The sequence below is a fragment of the Pundamilia nyererei genome, unplaced genomic scaffold (assembly GCF_000239375.1).
Source record: "Pundamilia nyererei isolate P.nyererei 1_Seehausen unplaced genomic scaffold, PunNye1.0 scaffold00376, whole genome shotgun sequence".
NCBI lineage: Eukaryota > Metazoa > Chordata > Actinopteri > Cichliformes > Cichlidae > Pundamilia > Pundamilia nyererei.
The window spans coordinates 24,850-45,502 of record NW_005187777.1 but is presented as its reverse complement, the minus strand read 5'-3'; the positions used below and the strand labels follow the sequence as shown (position 1 = coordinate 45,502).

General features: G+C 39.5%; 1 protein-coding gene across 2 annotated transcripts in view; it reads right to left on the bottom strand.

Moving 5' to 3' along the window:
• The window catches only part of ube2f (ubiquitin-conjugating enzyme E2F (putative)), a 50,495-nt gene extending 31,339 nt beyond the window's left edge, over nt 1–19,156 (bottom strand). The window contains exons 1-5 of one of the 2 annotated variants that reach the window (XM_005752722.1): nt 18,919–19,156; nt 15,951–16,135; nt 13,460–13,489; nt 9,844–9,909; nt 575–642 (exon numbers count right to left, since the gene is read on the bottom strand). In XM_005752722.1, the coding sequence (XP_005752779.1) occupies nt 575–642; nt 9,844–9,909; nt 13,460–13,489; nt 15,951–16,065 (279 nt within the window). In that variant the 5' untranslated portion in view covers nt 16,066–16,135; nt 18,919–19,156. Of the gene's footprint in view, nt 1–574; nt 643–9,843; nt 9,910–13,459; nt 13,490–15,950; nt 16,136–16,791; nt 16,812–18,918 lie in introns of those variants that run through there. The other variant, XM_005752723.1, reaches the window with a different exon arrangement.
• Nucleotides 19,157–20,653: the final 1,497 nt, after the last annotated feature.

Here is a 20,653-nt window from a genome sequence, read left to right as displayed (position 1 = left end):
CAGACCCCCAGACTACAAACTCTCTACTTTTAAATCACGTCTTAAAACCCATCCATTCAAAATTGCATACCCTTCATGATGATTCCGTCTTATTCTCTTTTTACCTTGTTGAGCTTTTATACTTTCATACATTTTTTATTTTTCATTTACCTCGTGTTTTTATTTTGTTGCACTAATGTAAGGTGACCTTGAGGGTCTTTAAAGGCGCCTATAAATAAAATGCATTATTATTATTATTATTATTATTATTATTACTACATTCCTTACATTAAGATCTAAATTATCTAAAATGATTGCTTTTTTATGCAGAAGGATTTGTGAAGCTATTATGAAGTGCTGCAGATACTTGTGTGGAGCAAATAATGATTGTGTGAAAAAATGTAGAGCAAAGGGAGAAAAACAACACAGAATAAATACACCTACACAGAAGAGTATCAGAATAAATGCTTGGTAGGAAAAGAATGAGTGAAAGAACAAACAAAAGGAAGAGGTGAGCAGGCTAACACAGAGACACCCACGGGCACAGAAATGTGCTTTTCAAACCAGCCCACAGGAGAGAAACTTGACTACTCACCACCATGTTATAGGCTTCAGGGACATCTATTTCAAATTGAAACCTTCCACTTTGGTAGTAACCCTCATCTGGAAAGAGGATGACAAGAAAGGAGATTTTCAGTCATCTACATGAATACTGATTCTTGGTAAGAGATCACATTCATTCAGTGTTGGTGATCAGGACTTAAAAATAAAACAACAATAGAAGTATTTGAATTCAGAAAGACTTCAGTAAAAATGACCTTGAAAACAAGAACTTTAGCAAACACGTGACAAGAGCTGTGCCACATCACACTGTCCACGATAATAAGAGTGTCAGTTTTATGTGACATTTTGTGGCGTCAGTGAACCAGGTTATGAAGGAATGCGAGAACAAGATGCTAACAGCTGGCGATGTGCAACCCAAACATAAACAAAAGACCCCACCGAGCATCACTAGCAGCGCACCATATGCCAGGGAAAGCAGACAGACAGAGAATCCTGATAGAAAAACAAAAAGAAGAGGGCTTTCAGTACCTGTTTAAAAAGATTGACCCAAAATACAACAGGAAAAAAATATTTTTCAATTTCAATATGTGAGAATATTGTGCAGCAGCTCTTGCAGAGACTAAGGTTAAGATACGTAAGGTATTGTTAAGCGATTATTTTATAATTTTACTTCAAATTCCCAGGGATAACACTACCCAGATTACCGTGCTCACACTTGACTGATGCTGTGTCAGTAGTATTGGACTTTAATGTTGCTCCACCTTGATAATGTCATTCTTCACATTAGACTCTGTCATCAGTGACAGGAGTGGAAAAGAAAGATGGAAATGCCCTTCATTCTATCTGCACTAATAAATGCAGCTAAATGCAAGCTGCCATCACTAATAAATCCCTCAGTATTTTTCTCCTGGACCATTAGAAATATTATTATCACAAGTTTCCTTGAAATCGTGAGATATAATTTTGATTCTCTCTCTCACAGGCCCACACTTAACATGACAATGTTTGCATTAAACAGTTGCATTAAATGGTTGGAGCTAACAGAAAACCATTCTTCCAAAAATACATCCTTTCTTTGGTGTTTTGATGATCTTAAGAATTCTGCCTGACACACCAGCCTAAAATCTCATTAACCTTTAACTGGCAGATTTGAAACATGAAGATATAGCAAACAATCCATGCCATTATCATCAAACCACTGCCTGACCCCTGATGCCCTGGAGATGGGAGAACCATCTTTGTGATAAAAAAAAGATTTAAAAAGGACAGTTATCATTGATGGAAATGTTTCATCATAGGATAAAGGTGATCACCCAGGGCAACTCTGTATCGATTTGCTGTGACCTCTTCTCTCTGAAGAGACAAGTGGAAACTAAACCATGGCAGCAAAATACCATCAGCAGATCCTGTCACTGTAGGGGCCCAAACATGCTGGACCACAGTGAAGGATGACGTATCTGACCACATCTCCTTTCCCCACATCTCCACTGAGGAGTAAACTCTTACATGTGCATTTATGCATTGCAGCCTTATTAAATATCCTTCTCTATTTAACTTTTGATGGCTAGTTTTGCTGAAGCGTACTGCACTGACCTCAACACATCACACAGACGCAGTGTACATGTGATCACAGTGCCAAACCACAATTTCTGACATCAATTAGGTACGGTCATCAAAAAAAATAGGAGTTGGTTCACATTTACTGACATCCTTCCTGTAAATCTAAATACAGAGGCCTCTGCGGTCACAGCTGCTAATGGAAAAACTATCCAGCTGAGTAGTTTTTATGACTGAAGCTCATTTCAACCATGCCCTTACAATGAACCCTCGTTCAAAGTCGCTTAGGTCATCCTCATACTGGGCATGGCAGCTTTAGCAGTGGAAACACATGAATGCCTCCACGCCCCCCTGGACTGCACTCACACTGCGTTTAACATTCCAGGTCCACTTTTGCTTTAGTTTGGCTCTTTCACCCCCAATGTTTCACTTCACTGCTCTTCTTCCCCATATGTCTTTATCTCACACTTAAAGGAGCAGCTGAACCCCATTCCCTTCTCTAACAACACAATGTGAGTTTCTTGTATTAATCCGTGAGTTTGATGTACTTTTTGGCTCATTTGTGTCTATTGCTGTCCACTCATACTTTTTTTTTTTAGCCTTGTTACTATTTAACGCACTCTGTAGCGGTGTTACGTGGACTAATTATTGAATGAGATCTTTTTCATTGTGTTTTTTTGCAGATTATGTGACTAGCCCAATGAGGTACACTGCTAATGAGGTCACACTTCAAGAATAAGTTCAAATCTGCTCATATTTCTGGCTTGGTGCATCTTTTTTCTGGGGAGGGGGGGTCCAAGTTCTCTGTGAAAGGACCCCTGCAGTCTCAGTGCAAGTCGACGTGAGGGTTGTTTCGGCACAGAATCAGCAGCCATTGTACCCAAGATCAATCCATGTGTGACAGTGGAGTAAATGAGTGGCCCAGCTGGAGCATTTCAATCTTGGGGATAATCTCAGATCATTTGATTGCATTCTGCAGGTTAAATATTCATAATTCCACCTTTTTCTTCTTGGAAGACCAATTACTGTAAAATATAGTTGAGCTACATGCAGGGAGGTCTACGGTGGGGAAAGCTTTTGGTCCAGTTTTCCACACACTCTCACATCCTCATGTAGCCTTCAAAGCTCATTAAAGGCTTGTTCAGACATTGGGTTTGTGTAAAGGGTCTTTAATTAGCCAGATGACATTTACATTTCTGCTCTCACCTTATGGGGCCAGATGCTTTGAAAAGGATAGGCACTAAATATGGTACCATCATGGATCACAGGAGAGGAAAAACAAAAAAAAGAAAAAAAAATGGAGACATGGGTCAGATTCAAAGTTATAAAAAAAAAAGAAAAAAAGAAAGAAAAAGGAAAAAGACAAAAGGAAAAAAAAAGAAAAAAAAGAAATGGCTACTGAGCCTGTCACAAAGGTGGACTTGTCACTCCTGACAACCTGCTGAAATTAAGGTAAGAGAGACAAGGGATGGAAAAAACCCTTGGTAACTGACCATTAAATGATCCGTGTGTGTGCGCGTGTGCGTGTGTGTGTGTGTACTCAAGATTTTCTGATATTGTGGATCAGCTCCACTGTAATACAATTAGGGATGTTCCAGAAACGTAATCAGCAATAAGTTTCCTTCCCAATGCAATTCTAACAAAGAGAGATCTGAAATATACTTCCTAAAAATCAGTCTTGGCTCAGTATAGTCAACATGTCTGGCTTTGTTTACAGAGTTTTTATCACTTGTTTCTATTCAAACATTATTACATTGTTAAATTCTATTCAATGCAACAATGCGGTGCGATTTAATTAGACGGCAAACAACCTCCTCTGTATTTTAAAAGGTAAAAGACACAAACAGAGAAACTGACATAGAGAAACGCAGCTTCAACATTAGCAAGAAGGAGTAAAGAAAGAAAAAGCTAAGGAATCAAAACCAACAAGGCAAAGTAACAAAAAGATTTTTTTACACAGCCTCCCATAAAAAGAAGAGGAGTAAGAATATGACAGTCAGTATTTTTTTTCTAACAGCTGCAGTCAGAGGTCATAAATAATTCATGACTGTCTCCAGTACACAGGAACAATCAGTATTTGTTGTGACTAAACACTTCTCATGAACACTAAAACAAATAATCTCACAGCTGAACTCCAAATTTCTGTGAACCATGATTATCACATGATTTAACATAATTATGTATATTGCTTATTGCCTGTTTAGGGCACTGAGAAGATTGCTTTCTTCCTACATCAAGAAACAGCTTAACATTTAAATAAGGGATACAAAGCTCAGCCCTTCATCATGGTCGGTCTGCTTTGCCCTTCACACAGAGTATCCTACTCAATACAAATATTCAACCCTTATTGGGATCAACAGCCTCTGACTCGCTGATTGCAGCGTAAAATTTATTGCCCTACCCGGACGAATTATTGTATTTGTGATTTTCCCCTTAGGAAGGCGGCGTGTGGAAAAGTGATCTCTGCGGTGCATGTCTGTGTTTACAGATAATTACCGTTTTACTGAAAGGCATTTTAAACAGGACATAAACACGGATCATCTAAATGTTGAAAACCTGACGGTAAAAAAAATAAAATAAAATAAATATAGTAATACGAAGACCGAGACTATGACTCAAAATATGCTGAAAAGCAGAGCGACACTTTGCGACACCAAACTATAGATGGTTCTGGCGCCACTTAAAGCTGTGCACAAGCTGGACATCACTGAACTTCTGATGACTATGCAGCTGCTGTAGCTTCCTTATGGTCATGTCTCAGCAGGAAAAAAACAACAGTTGTTTACTCTACAGCACCTCTCACTGTTCTCTTAGCCGGGACTTTTGTTCTCCGTGTTTATCAGTCTAATAACTTCACAGCAGGAAGGAACAAACACTGGCAAGCATCTTAACAACCAAAAATCACAGAACAGAAAACACAAAAACCCAACTGTGGTGATTCTGAGGCTAAATCTGAAGACGTGGCTGCAACAAAAAGTGAGTGAAGTTAGCAACGAATTAGAAAAGCATAATAAATGTTTAAAATTGACTTTGTATCAAGATTGGGCCCTTTTACTTTATTCAAACTTTAGTCACACTTCCAGGCTTGCGCATACACTTTGTACGCAGCAACAATGGGCATTACAATACTGTAATTATGCTTCCATGCAGCACAAAGACAAGGCGATTGGTACATCAATTTTCTCTCATCATTGTAGTTCTAATAATAATAACAGTGACATGTGAGAATGCGTTCACCCCGTCGTGTTGCTGGTGTCCCCATTCCTCAGAGACTGAGGGGTCTAAGAGCACGGGGTCACAGCACAGAGTGTTTCATGGGAAAAGAAACAAAAGTACACAGACATTCCAACTAAATAACAACAGACCTAACTAATGTGTTGTCCACCACCTGCCTTGTTTCAATTAGATCTGGGAAGCCAATCCAGCACCAGCTATGTTTCCTTTGATGAGTATTCATGTGTTCTTAATTTGGTTTTGTGTCGTTTACTTTGTGTGATATGTATGAGATGATTTGAGCTGCTCAAAAAATGTTTTTACAAGTAATTGTTTACTAAAAATATGAGAAAGAACAGTGAAATTTATATAGTTGAATCAATATTTACTTTCAATAGTAATACAGCTTAATTCCCAGAATGACCTACAGATCTATTATATGCGACTGTCAAGGACTTTATCTGAAAGGTGATTTTCTGATGTTTTGCCCTGCTGATTTAGATGATTAATTACAGATGAAGGTTAGATCTTTACAAATAATCTCCTTTTCAGAGGACTCACAAAGCTCTATTCATTAAAACATTCCCACTACAGGATTTTGCCTGATAAGTTATTAGTATCAGTGCAGCAGCATTTCCTCACCATGGGTGAGCAAAGTGAATCAGGCCTTTTGTGAATAAAACGCCAACAAGAGTTCCTTTTTTCCTTTTTAATTTTTTTCTTTGTTAAAAATCACACCATTTAACACGTTTAAATATATAAAAGTAATATTTTCAAAAGCCCTCTGAGTCAAATTGCCAGCTTAGTTTGTGTCACCACTGCATGTCATCAACTTTCATCTCCTCTCTCTCACACACACTTTTATCTTGTCCTTGGTCTCTACGCTTTTCCTTTCTTTTCTCTTTCCCCATCAGCCTCCAACCAGTCATGCCAGATGGCTTTTAAAACAAACAATCAAGATGTGATTGAAGTCAAACATCCAGGGGCTTAACAAAAGTATTGTATTAGCTGTTTAGAAATAAGAGCCATTTTTGTACATAGTTCCCTGTTGTCAGGGGCTCAAAAGTAATTGGACAAGTCTATGACGAGCAGTTTCACAATCAGGTGAGGGCAGCTACCTCGTTATTTTATGACAAGTTAAGCCAGCTGTGGAGTTGTGGGTGTTCAACTTGCATTCGGGATCTTTTCACTGCAACTCAATAAACAGTCGAAAGAGTTGTCAATAAAAACAAAATATAATAAAATAAAAAGTAATTAACCTGTCAAGAAAATTGCAAATATTTCATGAAACCTAGACAAGTCAATGAGGGCTTATCCAGATTGACAGGGAGATAAATGTAAGGAGAAGGAGAGCGCTCTGAAGCATATCACATCAAACATGGTGGAATCAATGTTATGGTATAGGCATGTATGGCTGCGATTAGAGTTTACTGATGACGTGAGCACTTTCAGAAACAGAAGGATGAATTCTGGAGTGCACGGGGCTCCACTTTCTGCTCATATTCAGATAAATGCTCCAATGATGTTTAACAGTGCAATTTGAACCAAATGACTAAGATTCAAAATCTTTGAGGGACGGTACACAGAGTCAAACCTACAAATGTTGTGTCATTGCCTAAACACTTGACTGATATATATATTTTTTACCTTCTTTACAGGTTGATCAAATCAGAGAGTTGACTTTAAAATGAAGAGCCACAGAGCCCAAGATGCACAACCTTTGAGTCCAACATTTAAATGAATACAGGATTCAGCAATATTTTTTCCACATTTGGTAAAAGTGATTGAGCACACTCTGCTACCTTCAGAACAATGTATTCATGCATTTCTAACCAAAGCAGTGAGTTTTATAGAACAACGTTTTAACCCTTGTAGCATGAAAACTGTTCCAGAGTAAACGGTGCCACGGTCTATGAGAAACATAGAGAACAAGAGAAGAAAATATGAAAGAACATGAGGAAAAAAGCAAAAAAGAAAAACAAAGGATCGCTTAGCCTAGAGCTAAAAATGCTCTACATAGCAAGTCAAGCTGATTTTACCTTACGCTGCTAAGAGATATTAGACAGCCTGCATCCGGAGGCAAGTTCCTCTTGCATTTGATTTTTCATTTTCCTGCCCGACTACAATTACCTTCCCTGAAGCACAAATTAAAGATGCTTCATGGGTAACGTCAGCTTTTTACACTGCCATTCTTAAAGGAAAAATCTAACAATGGAAATAAGACAAATATTCATACAGCTTTGCCAGAAACACACCTGTAACATGACACGTCTTTATAAATCCACCATTTATTCATTTATTAATTTGAAAAGCTTGATGCTATTTTTTTAGTAACCAAACTCACACAAATTATAGTATCATCCTTTAACATGCATTATAGAGAAATGTACTCCTGTAATTGTGCCTGTGCTTAAATGCTTTTAGATTTGGCTATTAGTATTTTGTGTTTTGACGAGAGGCAATATTTTGTTTGTTCTCACAGATGAAATACAAACGACCAGCAAATGATCAGGGCTGTTGTCTTAAACACCACATTGGTTACAACTGAGGAAATGCAGGACGGCTGAGGGAGCCGCACAGGAGGAGGGAAAAGGAAGATTAAACAAAGACAGAAAACAGAAATGGCAAAAGGGAGCATGTGATAGCCGAGCGCGGTGCGGGTGGAGCCGAGGTGGTGCACGCCAGAAGAGACAAAGGTTTTGAATAATTGAGCAAGCCTTTTCTGAGAACTCAGTCTCCTTATCAACTCCTCTTAGAACAACACGAAACCAAAGCTTTACTCTAATTGCTGATCTTTGCTTTTCTCTGCAGATATTGCTTACAAAGGCCTCTGTGAACGTTAACCTGAACGTTACAGTGCATACTGCAGTGGAGGAGAGGTGGATGAATCACCGAGACACAATTACACTTTCACACAATTACACAAGGCACACATTTATTACAGGATGAGACAGCTTAGAATTTTCAAATTAATTCATTTCTAAATGCCCGACCCGACAAAAACAAAAAAACAAAAACCTAAACAATTAATTCCATTGTAAAAAAAAAAAAAAAAAGAAAAAAGTTTAAATATTGATCAGTTCCTAAAGTTAAATAACAGTTCTCTAAAGTCATGTTTAAGCTTAAGACTGCTACTAACAAACTCAATTCAAATGCTTTCGATTAGACCAAATCGCACCAATATTTTTTTTTTTTTAACTTATACAAAATTTATTTGTCCCTCCAATTTATTCTATTAGTCTGTGATTGCTGCAATAAATGTATTTTATCTAAGGAATAATGTATGAATGGTGAATGAAAAAGACAAAAAGCCTTGTCATATGAAAAAACTAATTTAGCATAACACTTATCCTAAAATCTAAAACCAGACCAAACTTAACACTTAGGGTTAAACCCCCCATGTTACTAAAACTATACAGGTAGGAGTAAGACCTTTGATGCACAGATGCTTGGTGGACTCAGAACCCATTGTTGCCATGTTTTGATGCACTGAGGTGTCATTTTTATGAATACAAGGAACAACGTGCAGTCTCGCGGTCATTAATGTTGTAATCATCTGATTAATTTCTATAAAGAGTTCTTTGAGATGCTGCAGTGGAGTCACTCATGCAAAGACTTGTGTTACCGTGTATTTGTAAAGTTGCAAATGTGGACGAAGCCTTGCTCACAAAAACCATCAGAAATGAACTCGAACTCTTCCAAAACAACTTCCAAACCGAGACCATCCTTCATGCACATGACCTCAGTCCACTCACTCCCGAGCCGTACACCCGCCAGCTTTGATGTGGACTGGATGAGTAGTTGTTGGGAAATGTGAAAACATAATAAGACATCTTCCTTAAATTATTAGCTAGATGAAATATTCTACAAATATTTAAATAATATATTTATTACCGCTCTGTTTCTTTGCTTCTCTCCTTCTATTGCTCCAACATGACTGAGATTTCTCTCAGTCTATGGATTGGCATGTTTACTGATGAAAATGAAGACAGATTGCTACATGAGGAGAATGATAAGGAGAAACTGGGTTTGGGCTGGAAGAAAGTTTGTGTGTGATGGAGAGGAAGCAGGAAGTGGGACGCATGAGAGCCTCCGGAGACTTAGGTAACCCCACACCACTATGTTTGGTTTGTACAATATTCGACAGGTAGCCCGCTGAGCTTGAAACAATGCTGATTAAGCACAACTGCCTTGGGGAGTGAGGACAGTGCTGCGGTAATGTGAAAGTACAGAGAATGCTTAAGTGCCTTTCAAAGGGAATACTTTAGGACACACAGAGATTGAGAAACAAATTGCAAACACTTGCAGTCTCCTCTCCTTCACACTAAATCACCTGAACCCAACAACGTCCCCGTCAGAGCTTCTTTTACTACACCACTTCATCTTTAAATGTGCTGGTGGAGTAAATTTAAGTGAAACAGAGATTTAAAAACTCTTATAACTAGAATAAGAACCAACTTTTTTTTTTTTTGAGGGTGTACCAAAGCAGTTTTTAGAGCGGGATATAAACAGACTTTCTTATTTTCTTACCAGGAGACACTGCCAGCTGAAAATGATGCAGCTTATCCTCATCTGGAAAACTGGCTTTGCATGTGCCTGGACACGAACGATGTGGGGAAAGAGGAAAAAAAGAGTCATTAGAGTCAGATAATAAAAACAGAAGCATATTTGCCTTACTGGCAAATAAAGGCATTAAAATCTAAGACATACTGCAGTCTGTTCTAACCATGGTATGTTGATACCGCCTTAATTTGGTGCAGGATTTTTGCCTTGCATTTCAAAGTCCCTGTGGCACCATATTCCCCCCTGGTGTTCAAGGACAGGTACTACACTTAAAACTATAAAAGAACTCCTCCTTTTATTTGTTTTACTTACATAATTACCAGCTTTTTGATTAAATAATAATAATAGAAATAATTCCTTTATGTCTTAAAATGACTCCAGACTGCCATCTTCACGTTCACATTATATATATGCAAATGAGCCCCAGCAGCTCTAGCATATATACTCAGTGCTCACTATTGGCTTTGGTCACACACCGTAACACTACTCTGTGCTGCACAATGGAAGTTATAATATCAGAGTAATGCAGACACACACACACACACCAACTAGAAACTCATTCTGAAGAGGATGATCAAATTATACCGGGCTGGCTGCCAGTCAATGCATCAGAATGTTAATATAACGTGTTTCACACATTGCTCCCTGATTAGAAAAGAATTAATGAAACCCTGGTTGTCTGAATCAGTGTCATTAAAGAGCCCTTGAGAAATAAAGTGCTCTGCTTGCTCTATGAGAAGATTGCATGTTGCATTTAAATACAGCATCAATTTTTTTATAACCTTTCTTCACCTCAAAACATGAAAATGATGTCTTAAAAGCTGCAAATAAAAACTTACATAAATGGATCAATAACAACCATAATAATAATAATTATGTGATGAAGTAAACAGCTACAATTAAGACATGTTTATGAGCGTAAACCTATAGAGAATAAAAATGTCTTCACTGCACGGTGGATGAATCCCAGCTTTCACCTGGACAACAAAACTTCCCTCAGTGAAGTCCATCAGCCACGAGTGCTCCTTGTTTTTTTACATCTGATTTGCTTCTTATTTCCCCATCCACCCTCTGTTTAACATATTGCCTTTAACAGGCAAAGCTTTCTGCTTTAAGTGATTCCAAGAAAGTCACAAATATAAAAGTGAAAGACTGTGCACACAAATCTGTCACTGTTCTTCACACTGGTGTTTCTCACTGTGTTCACAGCCGGGAGGGTTGTTTTTACGTATTTAATGAATTCATACTCTTCAAGGTATCTTAGCGTTCATACTGGGACGTAAAGAAAGGATACGTAGTGGTCCATACATATTTAACAAATGAGGTTTGAGCACTCGGGAGTTCCTAAAACAAACAGCACTTTGCATCTAAAAAAAAAACCAACCAAACAAACAAAAAAAAACATTGATATGTTTTGATAAAACATTTATCATCCAGACAACGATATAAATCACAAACATTTTAAATTTTCTGTAAATTCTGTGAATCTCGGGCAACTCGACTTGAAGTGTTTTCAGCTGAGCGCCATGTACCTGAAGTCGAATGTTTTGACCGATCCGTGAAACTACAGTTTTAGATACAAGTTGTAACGGCTGCCATTTTCTTTGTGAGTATTTATTACACGGCGTGCTGCGGGGAAAAGCTTGTTTTAACGTTTAAGTCTAAGGTGCATTTTGAGCACCTGACGGCTCTATTTTGCTTTTCATCCGTAAACTCGCTCCGTACTCTTTTACGTGACTCTTGAGTAGGTGGTAGAAGAGGTTTGTCGTGTTTGAGTCTGTAGTGGGGACTGGTTTTCTGCATAAATTGCATTGTACAGTTTTCTGGTCCGTGTCAGACTTTTCATAACCAAACCATGTCCATGCTACAGAGGTAGCCCCTCGTTTAGAAATATGGTCCTCGATTTGTTTTGACTGGTCCTCCTTTTCTGTTATACTAACATGGAGCCTATAAAACAGGAAGCTCCGTTCTGCCGGAGGTTTCTTCCTATTAAAAGGGAGTTTTTCCTTCCCACTGTCCCCAAAGGGTCATATGATTGTTGGGTTTTTCTCTGTATGCATTATTGTAGGGTCTACCTTACAATATAAAGCACCTTGAGGCGACTGTTGTTGTAATTTGGCACTGTATAAATAAATAAAATGTAATTACATTGAATTGAAGGTTGCTGATTGGAAATGTAATAATTAGATCTTTGTAATCAGCAGATTGGATAAAATCTTATTGGACAAAACAGATGCTGAAAAAGCTTAACTTGGGGAGATAATTTGCAGTATAAAAAAGTGAAATATATGTTATTCCAATAGTGAGATGGAAAATCACAATAAAATTGTATCTCGAGTGAAGTATTGAGGTAATATCGTATAGTGGGAAGTCTGGTGATTCCCACCTCTAACATATATTAAATCCTAATACGTTTTGACACATAAGCCCGGTTTCCATAAATAAAAACTACTTTAAAAAAGCACTTTGCACAGAACATTATTTTATCATTCTTTAATTGTACAGCACAGGTTGCAGAAACATAAACGCCTCCTGCTTCACACTGCTGTTCATCTAAGAGCCGCATGACCTCACAGCAACTGTAGTGACTGTTTGAAAAGCAATTTGAAGAACTCTCAGGTTGTCATATGAGGAAGAGATCAAATAAGCTGCGAACACCCGCTGCAGCAGCGCCTACCTCCAGCAACTACACACTAGTGCTTTTTTTGGACTCTTTGAATTGTGTCTTAAATTTGAATCTCACAAAAACATCTTCTAAGAAAGCCAATCAGCGGTGTTACTTTCCTGTTTCCGTGTGCATGACACATTGCTCATTGACCCTCAAGTTACACATCAGTTTCATCAGGCCACAAACAAAACCAAAAAAAGAAGCATCCTGGTCTGAGCCACAGCAAGCATGATGAACTCTGCACTTGTGCATAGCAGTGACCAAAGAAGATCTGATATACTGAGGTGGAAGTGCTAAAATAGTAGCCAAGGGTAAAGTCTGTTTAAACAAATATCTCCCCTAAGGGCAGAAATACAGCGAGCAGCAAACGTCTTCAGGCCTGCATCACTTTTGTTTATATTTAAAGACATGAATCACTTGCAGCTTAGCACAGATACATTTATGAGGTCGAACTCGACGAGCTGGCTGAAAACGCGCAGCTAAATAATGCTAAGCTGTCTCTTATCATTTAAAAACATCCAAAAGTCTGTTATTTGGACTAAGTAGTCTTCCATGAATCACTCATTTTACAAACATTTTAACCATGAAGTAAAATGATCGTGTTACTGGTTGTTGCTGAATAACTTCGTGGCAATGTAATAACGGCTTAAAGTATGGTTACAAATAGCTTTCACTTAACATTAGCAAAGCAATTTGTCAAAAACAGAGAACGTGAAGCACATCAGAGGCTTGGTTTTCTTTCCTGCCTCCTTTATACCATAACTGAGGAAATTAAGAGCCAGAAGGAGACTATGAGGATTTATGGCAAATTAGGCCAATTACTCAGTTGTCAGAGTTTCAGCTGCTTTTGACTGGCGGAAAACATGGAGCTGAAAAAAAAAAAAATGCTGTGTGTATGAAAGTGGAAGTACTTACTAGGAAGATTGGCTTCAAGTTCGGCAACTTCTGTTGGCAGAAAATAAGAACGAGTGAGACAGCAGCAAAAACACAAAAAAAAAAGAGGCTGAAGAATGAGGCACAGTGTGATATCCGCATACACAAAGAACTCAAACTCCCACACTGGTGTTTTTATAATGAAGTAATATTTTAGTAGCTGCATTGTCAGGAAAGTTTCTCTGCATAAAACATAAAGTCTAATATGAAATTCATACACGAAAAAATGTATTTTACATACAGCGCAGTGTAGCAGAGACACACAGCGAGTAACACGGTGGGCCAAAGTAGGAAAAAGGAGACGGGGAGAGAGAAGAGCAACGCAAGAAGGATAAAAGGTTGTTTTGTTCTCGCTGCCAGAGGGCGAGGTCGGGCTGAATTTTTAAAAGCGTTCAGGGTCTGTTGTGTTTTCTCACTACTGACACACTTTTCACTCCTAATTCGTGTCGGCTGGTTTAACACCTTTACCTCCCAGAAAAATACACAACAAAAATACCCGTTGTATTTTTCTTCTCTGGGCAGCTGGTGCTGTTGGTCGGACGTGGCCTGCTGAGAATTTTTACTTTGGTAAATATGCTCTTTGAGATGTGCATAGTCTAATAATTAGATAATTCAAGGAAGTCGCTGGAGTTTCATCTGTTTCTCCACACAGAATGAGTGTACACAGTAATCTACTTAACAGCTCCCTCGGAGATAACGCCGGCTTACTGTTTTGCCTAAGGAGACCAACGATGGGCTTTTATCAGATTAAGAGTAGCTCACAGTAACAAACTTTGGCCAAAAATCAAAGTCCTATTCAGATTTTGAAAAATCTTTAATCCACCACCTACAATTTAGGTCACCTGTCCCCAGCTAAGAAAAGCTAAAAGACTCCTTCCTTCTGGCTGAAGGTGGGTCTCTCTATAAAACGAATATGTGTAAAAACATTTGTGTGAAGTATGTTTTTGGGATGGTTGGCTCCAAATCACCAACTTATACGGTCATGCATTCAAAAGTTAAACATAAAATTTACCAACTTTATTTTGCGTCTGTAAACATGATATACTTGCACTATAAAATGCCAAAATAACAATAATACAACAAGGACATGTGCAGCCTTTATGTTGGAGGGCTGGGAGATGTCTTACTACAACAGTTGGCCTGAAAAGTGTTTTGTTAGTGGTGGTAAAGCTTCAGGAGTGTAAGACCAAGGAAATAAGAGTCTGACAGCAGACTGTAAGATTACATGTTTGATAATAACGTCAGACAACGTCAGAAATGTGAGTGTGAAAGTTATTTCGAGGCTATTTTCTGTGTTGAAACACAAAATTATTCATTGATCAAGAAACCAATTTGTTTACATCTCTTGGGTCTTATTGTGTTGTCATGAGCTGCAGCTGCTGCCATTATTCATGCATGTTTGACTGGCAAAGCTGTCACCTGCTGGGAGTCTCAAAGGGAATGGCATTTGGGTATTTCTCCACGTGATGCTCAAACAAAAATTCTGACTAATTAGATGTATTACCTACAACTAATATTTTAATAAAGTTGATTTCCATGATTCTATGCGTGTAACATAAAGAAATAAAGAAAGATCCCTTTGGAGAGATCATCTCTGTGCGCACCTCTGGGCGGCATCCTGCTATTGCAGAGCCCTCACTGGAAGCCCCATTTTAACCACTTGCACTCTTGTCCTACGATGTTCTGGATCTACTTTACTGTGTCTAAAACAAGCATTCAACCAGAGTTTCAAGTTGAGGAGGAAGACGAAGTTGTAGAGCTCAGAGCAGGTGGCCAGTCTCACCTCAGGGCATGCCCACTTATAGGTTTAAACTAGAGGTTTAAAAATTGCTGCTATCGCTAGTCAACATTCTAATGCTAATCAGTTAAAGTACCTCTCTCCTATTTTATTACTGAACACTTGTTGTTGCCCATTATTTCTGAGATGCTACAAGTTCAAGGGCTACAACCCAAAATGTAAAATGTGATTTGATTATTTAAGAACATGATTAAGTGTTTCTAACAACTCTTGAATCCACACGTAATATCAGAGGAGACAGCGTTTAACCTCGTCCATTACGCTCGACTCGGATTTCCGAGCGTGTACTACTATGACACGAGTCAGTCAGACTGTGTGCTGCCATTTAAAAACATTAGTAAATTAGCCTCAAGGAGCATCCTAGTATTCATGGCGCTCTGCACAGTGAATGTTTTGTCTCTGTGGTCAGAGCCAGAGAGAGAGAGCTAACATGCAAGTGACTCTCACCCTAACCAGTGAGCACAAATGCTGGGACAGACTCCAGCCACTCCGTCAAGCTAAGATGGAGAAACAGTTAAGAGGAAAGAAGGAAGGAAGGAAGGAAGGAAGGAAGGAAGGATTATATTCACAAGAGGAAAACTGTTGCAACCTTGTTGAAATCTAGTTTTGTTCCTGTAATAAAAAAAAGGGAAACTGAAACTGAAAAATGGACCAAATTATAAAATACCCGGGTACCTTTGGTAAGGAGGCGGTCTCTGATTGAGACCCTGTGGGTGGAGTCTGAGGCTCCGGAGGCACGGCCTGTCTTTCCTCCGTCTTCTTTCTTCAGCTTACTGGCCAACGTGAGCATGGCTACGCTGATGTGATATGACTGTCAAAACCACGGTGCACCGTGCTGCAATGCACTGCTGCTCAAATGCCTGCAAACAACACAGAGCATACAGAATAAAATGCTCAGTTACACCATACTGCATAACGCACAGATGCAGAGGCATTATAAGGTAGTGATACAGCAGTCAAATAATCCTGAATTACACGAGGGAGTCTGTGTTTTCATTACAAATAGATATTTCTACCACTTCCTTTAACTGTTCTCATTAGGGGTCGCCACAGCAGATAATCTCCCTCCCCATATCCCAGCATCCTCCACTGTCACACCAACCCTCTGCATGTCTTCCTTCAATACATCCATAAACCACCTCACAGCTCCATATTTAACATCCATTGGACAATATACCCATTGCCCCTCCTCTGTACATGTCCAAATCAGCTCATCAACTTTGACTCCAACCTGATGTGTGCCTCTCATGAACTCATGAGAGTCACCTGCAATATAAATTTGCCACCTCCAGGCTGGCCTTCTGTCTAATTGTCAGTGCCACCATGTCAAGCTACACATCCTAGCAGGTCTCACTACCATCTTGTAAAACTTCCCTTTTATTCCTGCAGCTCTCCTGTCACAAATTACCCCTGACATCCATCTCCACCCACTCCACTCCACCTGCACTCACTTCTTCATCTCTCTTGTGGACTGTCTGTTGCACTGAATGGCTGACACCCCATTTAAACTCATTACCTTCATCACCTCTGCTCATTCACATGTATTCTGTCTTGCTTCTACTGACTTTCATTCCTCCTCTTGAGACCATAGCTTCACCTCTCCAGGCTCTCTTCCACTTGATCCCTACTCTCACTACAGATCACAGTCATCTGCAATCATCACAGTCCATGGGTGGATGGTCAGCCTGTCCATCACCACTGCAAACAAGAAGATCCCTGAAGTAAACTCACCCGACCTTGAACCCATCTGTCACTCCTACTGCACACCTCACCACCATCTCGCTGACCTCATACAGGTCCTGCACCACCCTTATATCCTTCTTTGCCAATCCTCACTTCCTCATGCAGCACCACAGTTCCTCTCTGGACACCCTATCATATGCTTCACATAGAACATTAAAGACTTAGTGAAGCTCCTTCTGACCTTATCTATACTTCCCCATCAACACTCTCAAAACAAGCATCACATCTGTAGTAACGTCACTTGTTAATTGCAGTTATTCAAACATTCACACTGGTTTCCTCCCACAATCTAAAATTGAGGACAAAAATTCAAAACTTCTCATGTAACTGTGGTTTAAAACATAATGCTGTTACAATTATGCACATACAGGTAACACAGAGAATAGAGAGGTGCAAACACACAGACCACAGCTCTTTCAAGGTAAATTGCATCAAAGGCAAACAGTAAGAAGTCTTCTCTATTTTTTCACAGAAAATTAGTACTACTACATATCACATACATTACTACAACTACTGTGAAAAAATGATTTTAAACTCGTTCATTTTTAATCCATCTTAATTGCAACTCATAAGCAACTCATCTGCAATTCCAAATGATGTGCAGAGACGTGCTGAAAAAGTTTGGAATTATAGATATGTTAAATATTATTTCCTGCACAATCATGCTTTTGATCTCGTAGCTATCATCTGGTTGCAGAGAAGGTGTGAATTTAATGCGGGGGGATTCAAATGTAACTCAAAAACAGGATCTAGTATTGAGCACCGCAACACAACATTTCCATCAACAGAAGGAAATCTCACTACACACATTCCTTCTGTGTGATAAGCAGGATGCTAAGTCAAGACATCACGGAGTGTTATATTTCTTGCAGGGTCACTACTCGTACAGTACAGTCCACAGTCAGTCAAGGGCTGGAAGTTTTCATGACGAGAAAACAGATGGACCTTGAATCCAGGAACACAGATGTACTGTAAACAAACAGTGTCTGAGGCAGAATGTGACCCTGACTGTTAAGGGTATATCATCAGTGGGGCATACAGAGGACAGCACTGGCTTGCTGTCAGTTGGTCTATCTTACCTTTTTCCTGACAGGTTACATTTTTTATCTGGAACATCATGAGACATTGCACATGCAATATTTGTCCTCCGCTCTCATCTGACATCAGACTCAATCTTTATGGTCTTTTGAAAACATCATGTGCCACGGCGCTCTTAATGTGATACTGCTTCACAGACAGCGCAGGCTGCAGCTCTCGGTCAGTGTAAATCCAGTCTGAGCGATGTGGGAAGCAGAGAGTAAAGGTATCAACTATCAGCGGACCGTGAAATGTGTGTCACTGCGCCTGAGTCAAGGCCCACCTGCCTCAGCTGTCACTCACTGCTGCACCTCCTTGACACATAGCACCTGGATGCCGGTCAAACAGTAAGCAGGCAACATATGACACATCTGTCAGTCCTACCGCAGTTCCAGCGATCAGCGCAACTGAAAATGTTCCCTAAATCCCAAACTTCCCCAAAACCCAAACCCAACGTGACCCAAACTAGAAGGAGTCGGCTCCCTTCTTATAACACCCAAACCAAACAGAGGTGTAGTACACGAGTTAAACCTTTGTGCAGAGCTGAAAGTGCTTCAAACACATTCAGGACTCGTACTAAAACTTTTCAGAGTGAAGTCACTGCCTCGTCTCCGAGCTGTGGGCTGCTGTGTTACCGTAAAATAACAACAACAAATGGCTCACACCGCTCAGCACGGCTAGCTGGACACTATGCCCAAGCTCATACGCAGCCTCGGCTCGGGGTTATTCCTCTCTAAACGCAGATGGGAGCAGCTGTACAGCTGAAAATTGCCCGCAAAGTCTGTGTGCTAACTGCTGTTAGCCTGTGTGCGATCTGTGTTACCTGCTGTCTCAGAGCTAGCGCTCCGCGCTACACCATAATCAGCCGCCCCTCCTCTGCTCGGGCCGCAGTCTGCAACTCCAGCCGAGAGTCGTAGCAGCTCCGTGCGCCTGTAAATAACCTCAAAAATGACGCCCTGGAGGCACGAAATGGATATGAACTGATTTAGGAATCAGCTGTCAGAACTTCGCTCCGGTGTCATGGGCAACGGAAGTGCAGTGGGTAGTTTACCTTACTGCTGTCCGTGTAGACACTGCAGCTGATAAATAGTTCCGCAGGGCGGCAGCCGTCTTCTCGCCCATTCTAGTAAGTTCCAGTTTAAAATGGGTAGTAGACGAAATGATTATTAAAAAAATTAATTACAGAAATAATTTAACATTACATTGGTATATTATTTGTACATTTGTACGTGCATTTCATTTATGTCATTAACTACAGCAGCATTTCTTTGTCATGTTGAAAAACTGAGACGTACATTTTAAAAGTGTACCGGTATGTCTTTTTTCTTATATTGAGATCGTCCAGGGATTCATTGTGCAGTTACACTAACGATCAGAGTGGGCTGTAGTTTGAGTTTGATACTGTTTCTCTAAAAGGACTTGGACATGAGTAAAATGTTTCCACTTATATATAAACACACAAATAATGTGTGTTTATATATAATTATGAGCTGCATGTAACCAGATATACTGTTTTCAATGGAGTCAAAAATGGGAAACATTTAATGGTTTTTATTTGATGAAAAGCAAGGATACATTTTTGTTCTGTACGCACACTATAATTGCTACTTGTTGCATAAATTCAGTGATTCTTTATCAAAGCACAGACCTGCCACAGCTTAATTCCTCTGCATTTTTTCAGATTTAAGGTATATATTTGACCTTCTTCTTCCTCCTCCCCCTCTTCCTCAGTAGCACAATCCTTACTCACTGCCTTGAAATGACTTCATTGTAACTGGAGACTGAGTCTGAAGGGCTTTCAGAGAAAAATCTCAGTCAGCCTGAGTCCTGCACTCACCTTTCTTTTGACATGAAAAAAGATAGCTTTGCCACCCTGACAGTATACATGTTTCAATATAGCTATAATGCACTTATATATTTGTGCTAATAACATCTTTGTAATGAGCAGTGAATATTAACAAATCAAATCAAAATCAAATCACTTTTATTGTCACATCACATGTGCAGGTACATTGGTACAGCACATGTGAGTGAAATTCTTGTGTGCGAGCTTCACAAGCAACAGAGTTGTGCAAAATACAATAATGTAAACAAGCAAAATACAAGAATGGCTACATCTGAAACTAATAAATATATGTACAATATAATAGTATATGCATTTCTGGATGTGTATACTAAATATTTTTCTACGTGTGTGTGTGTGTGTGTGTACACATATTTTACAAATTAAATAGAGTAAACAATAAATAAAATATATAAAATATACAGAGTTGAATATGTGCAAAACAGTGGCATTACTGTACAGTATGGAGTGCATAATGTTGAAGTTCCAGTAGTGAAGCTGAGGTGTCTATGACGTGTTCAGCAGTCTGATGGCCTGATGGAAGAAGCTGTCTCTCAGTCTGCTGGTTCGGGACCGGATGCTGCAGAACCTCCTTCCTGATGGAAGCAGTCTGAACAGTTTATGGCTGGGGCGACTGGGGTCCTTGATGATCCTCCCCGCTTTCCTCAGGCAACGCTTCCTGTAGATGTCTTGGAGGGAGGGAAGCTCACCTCCA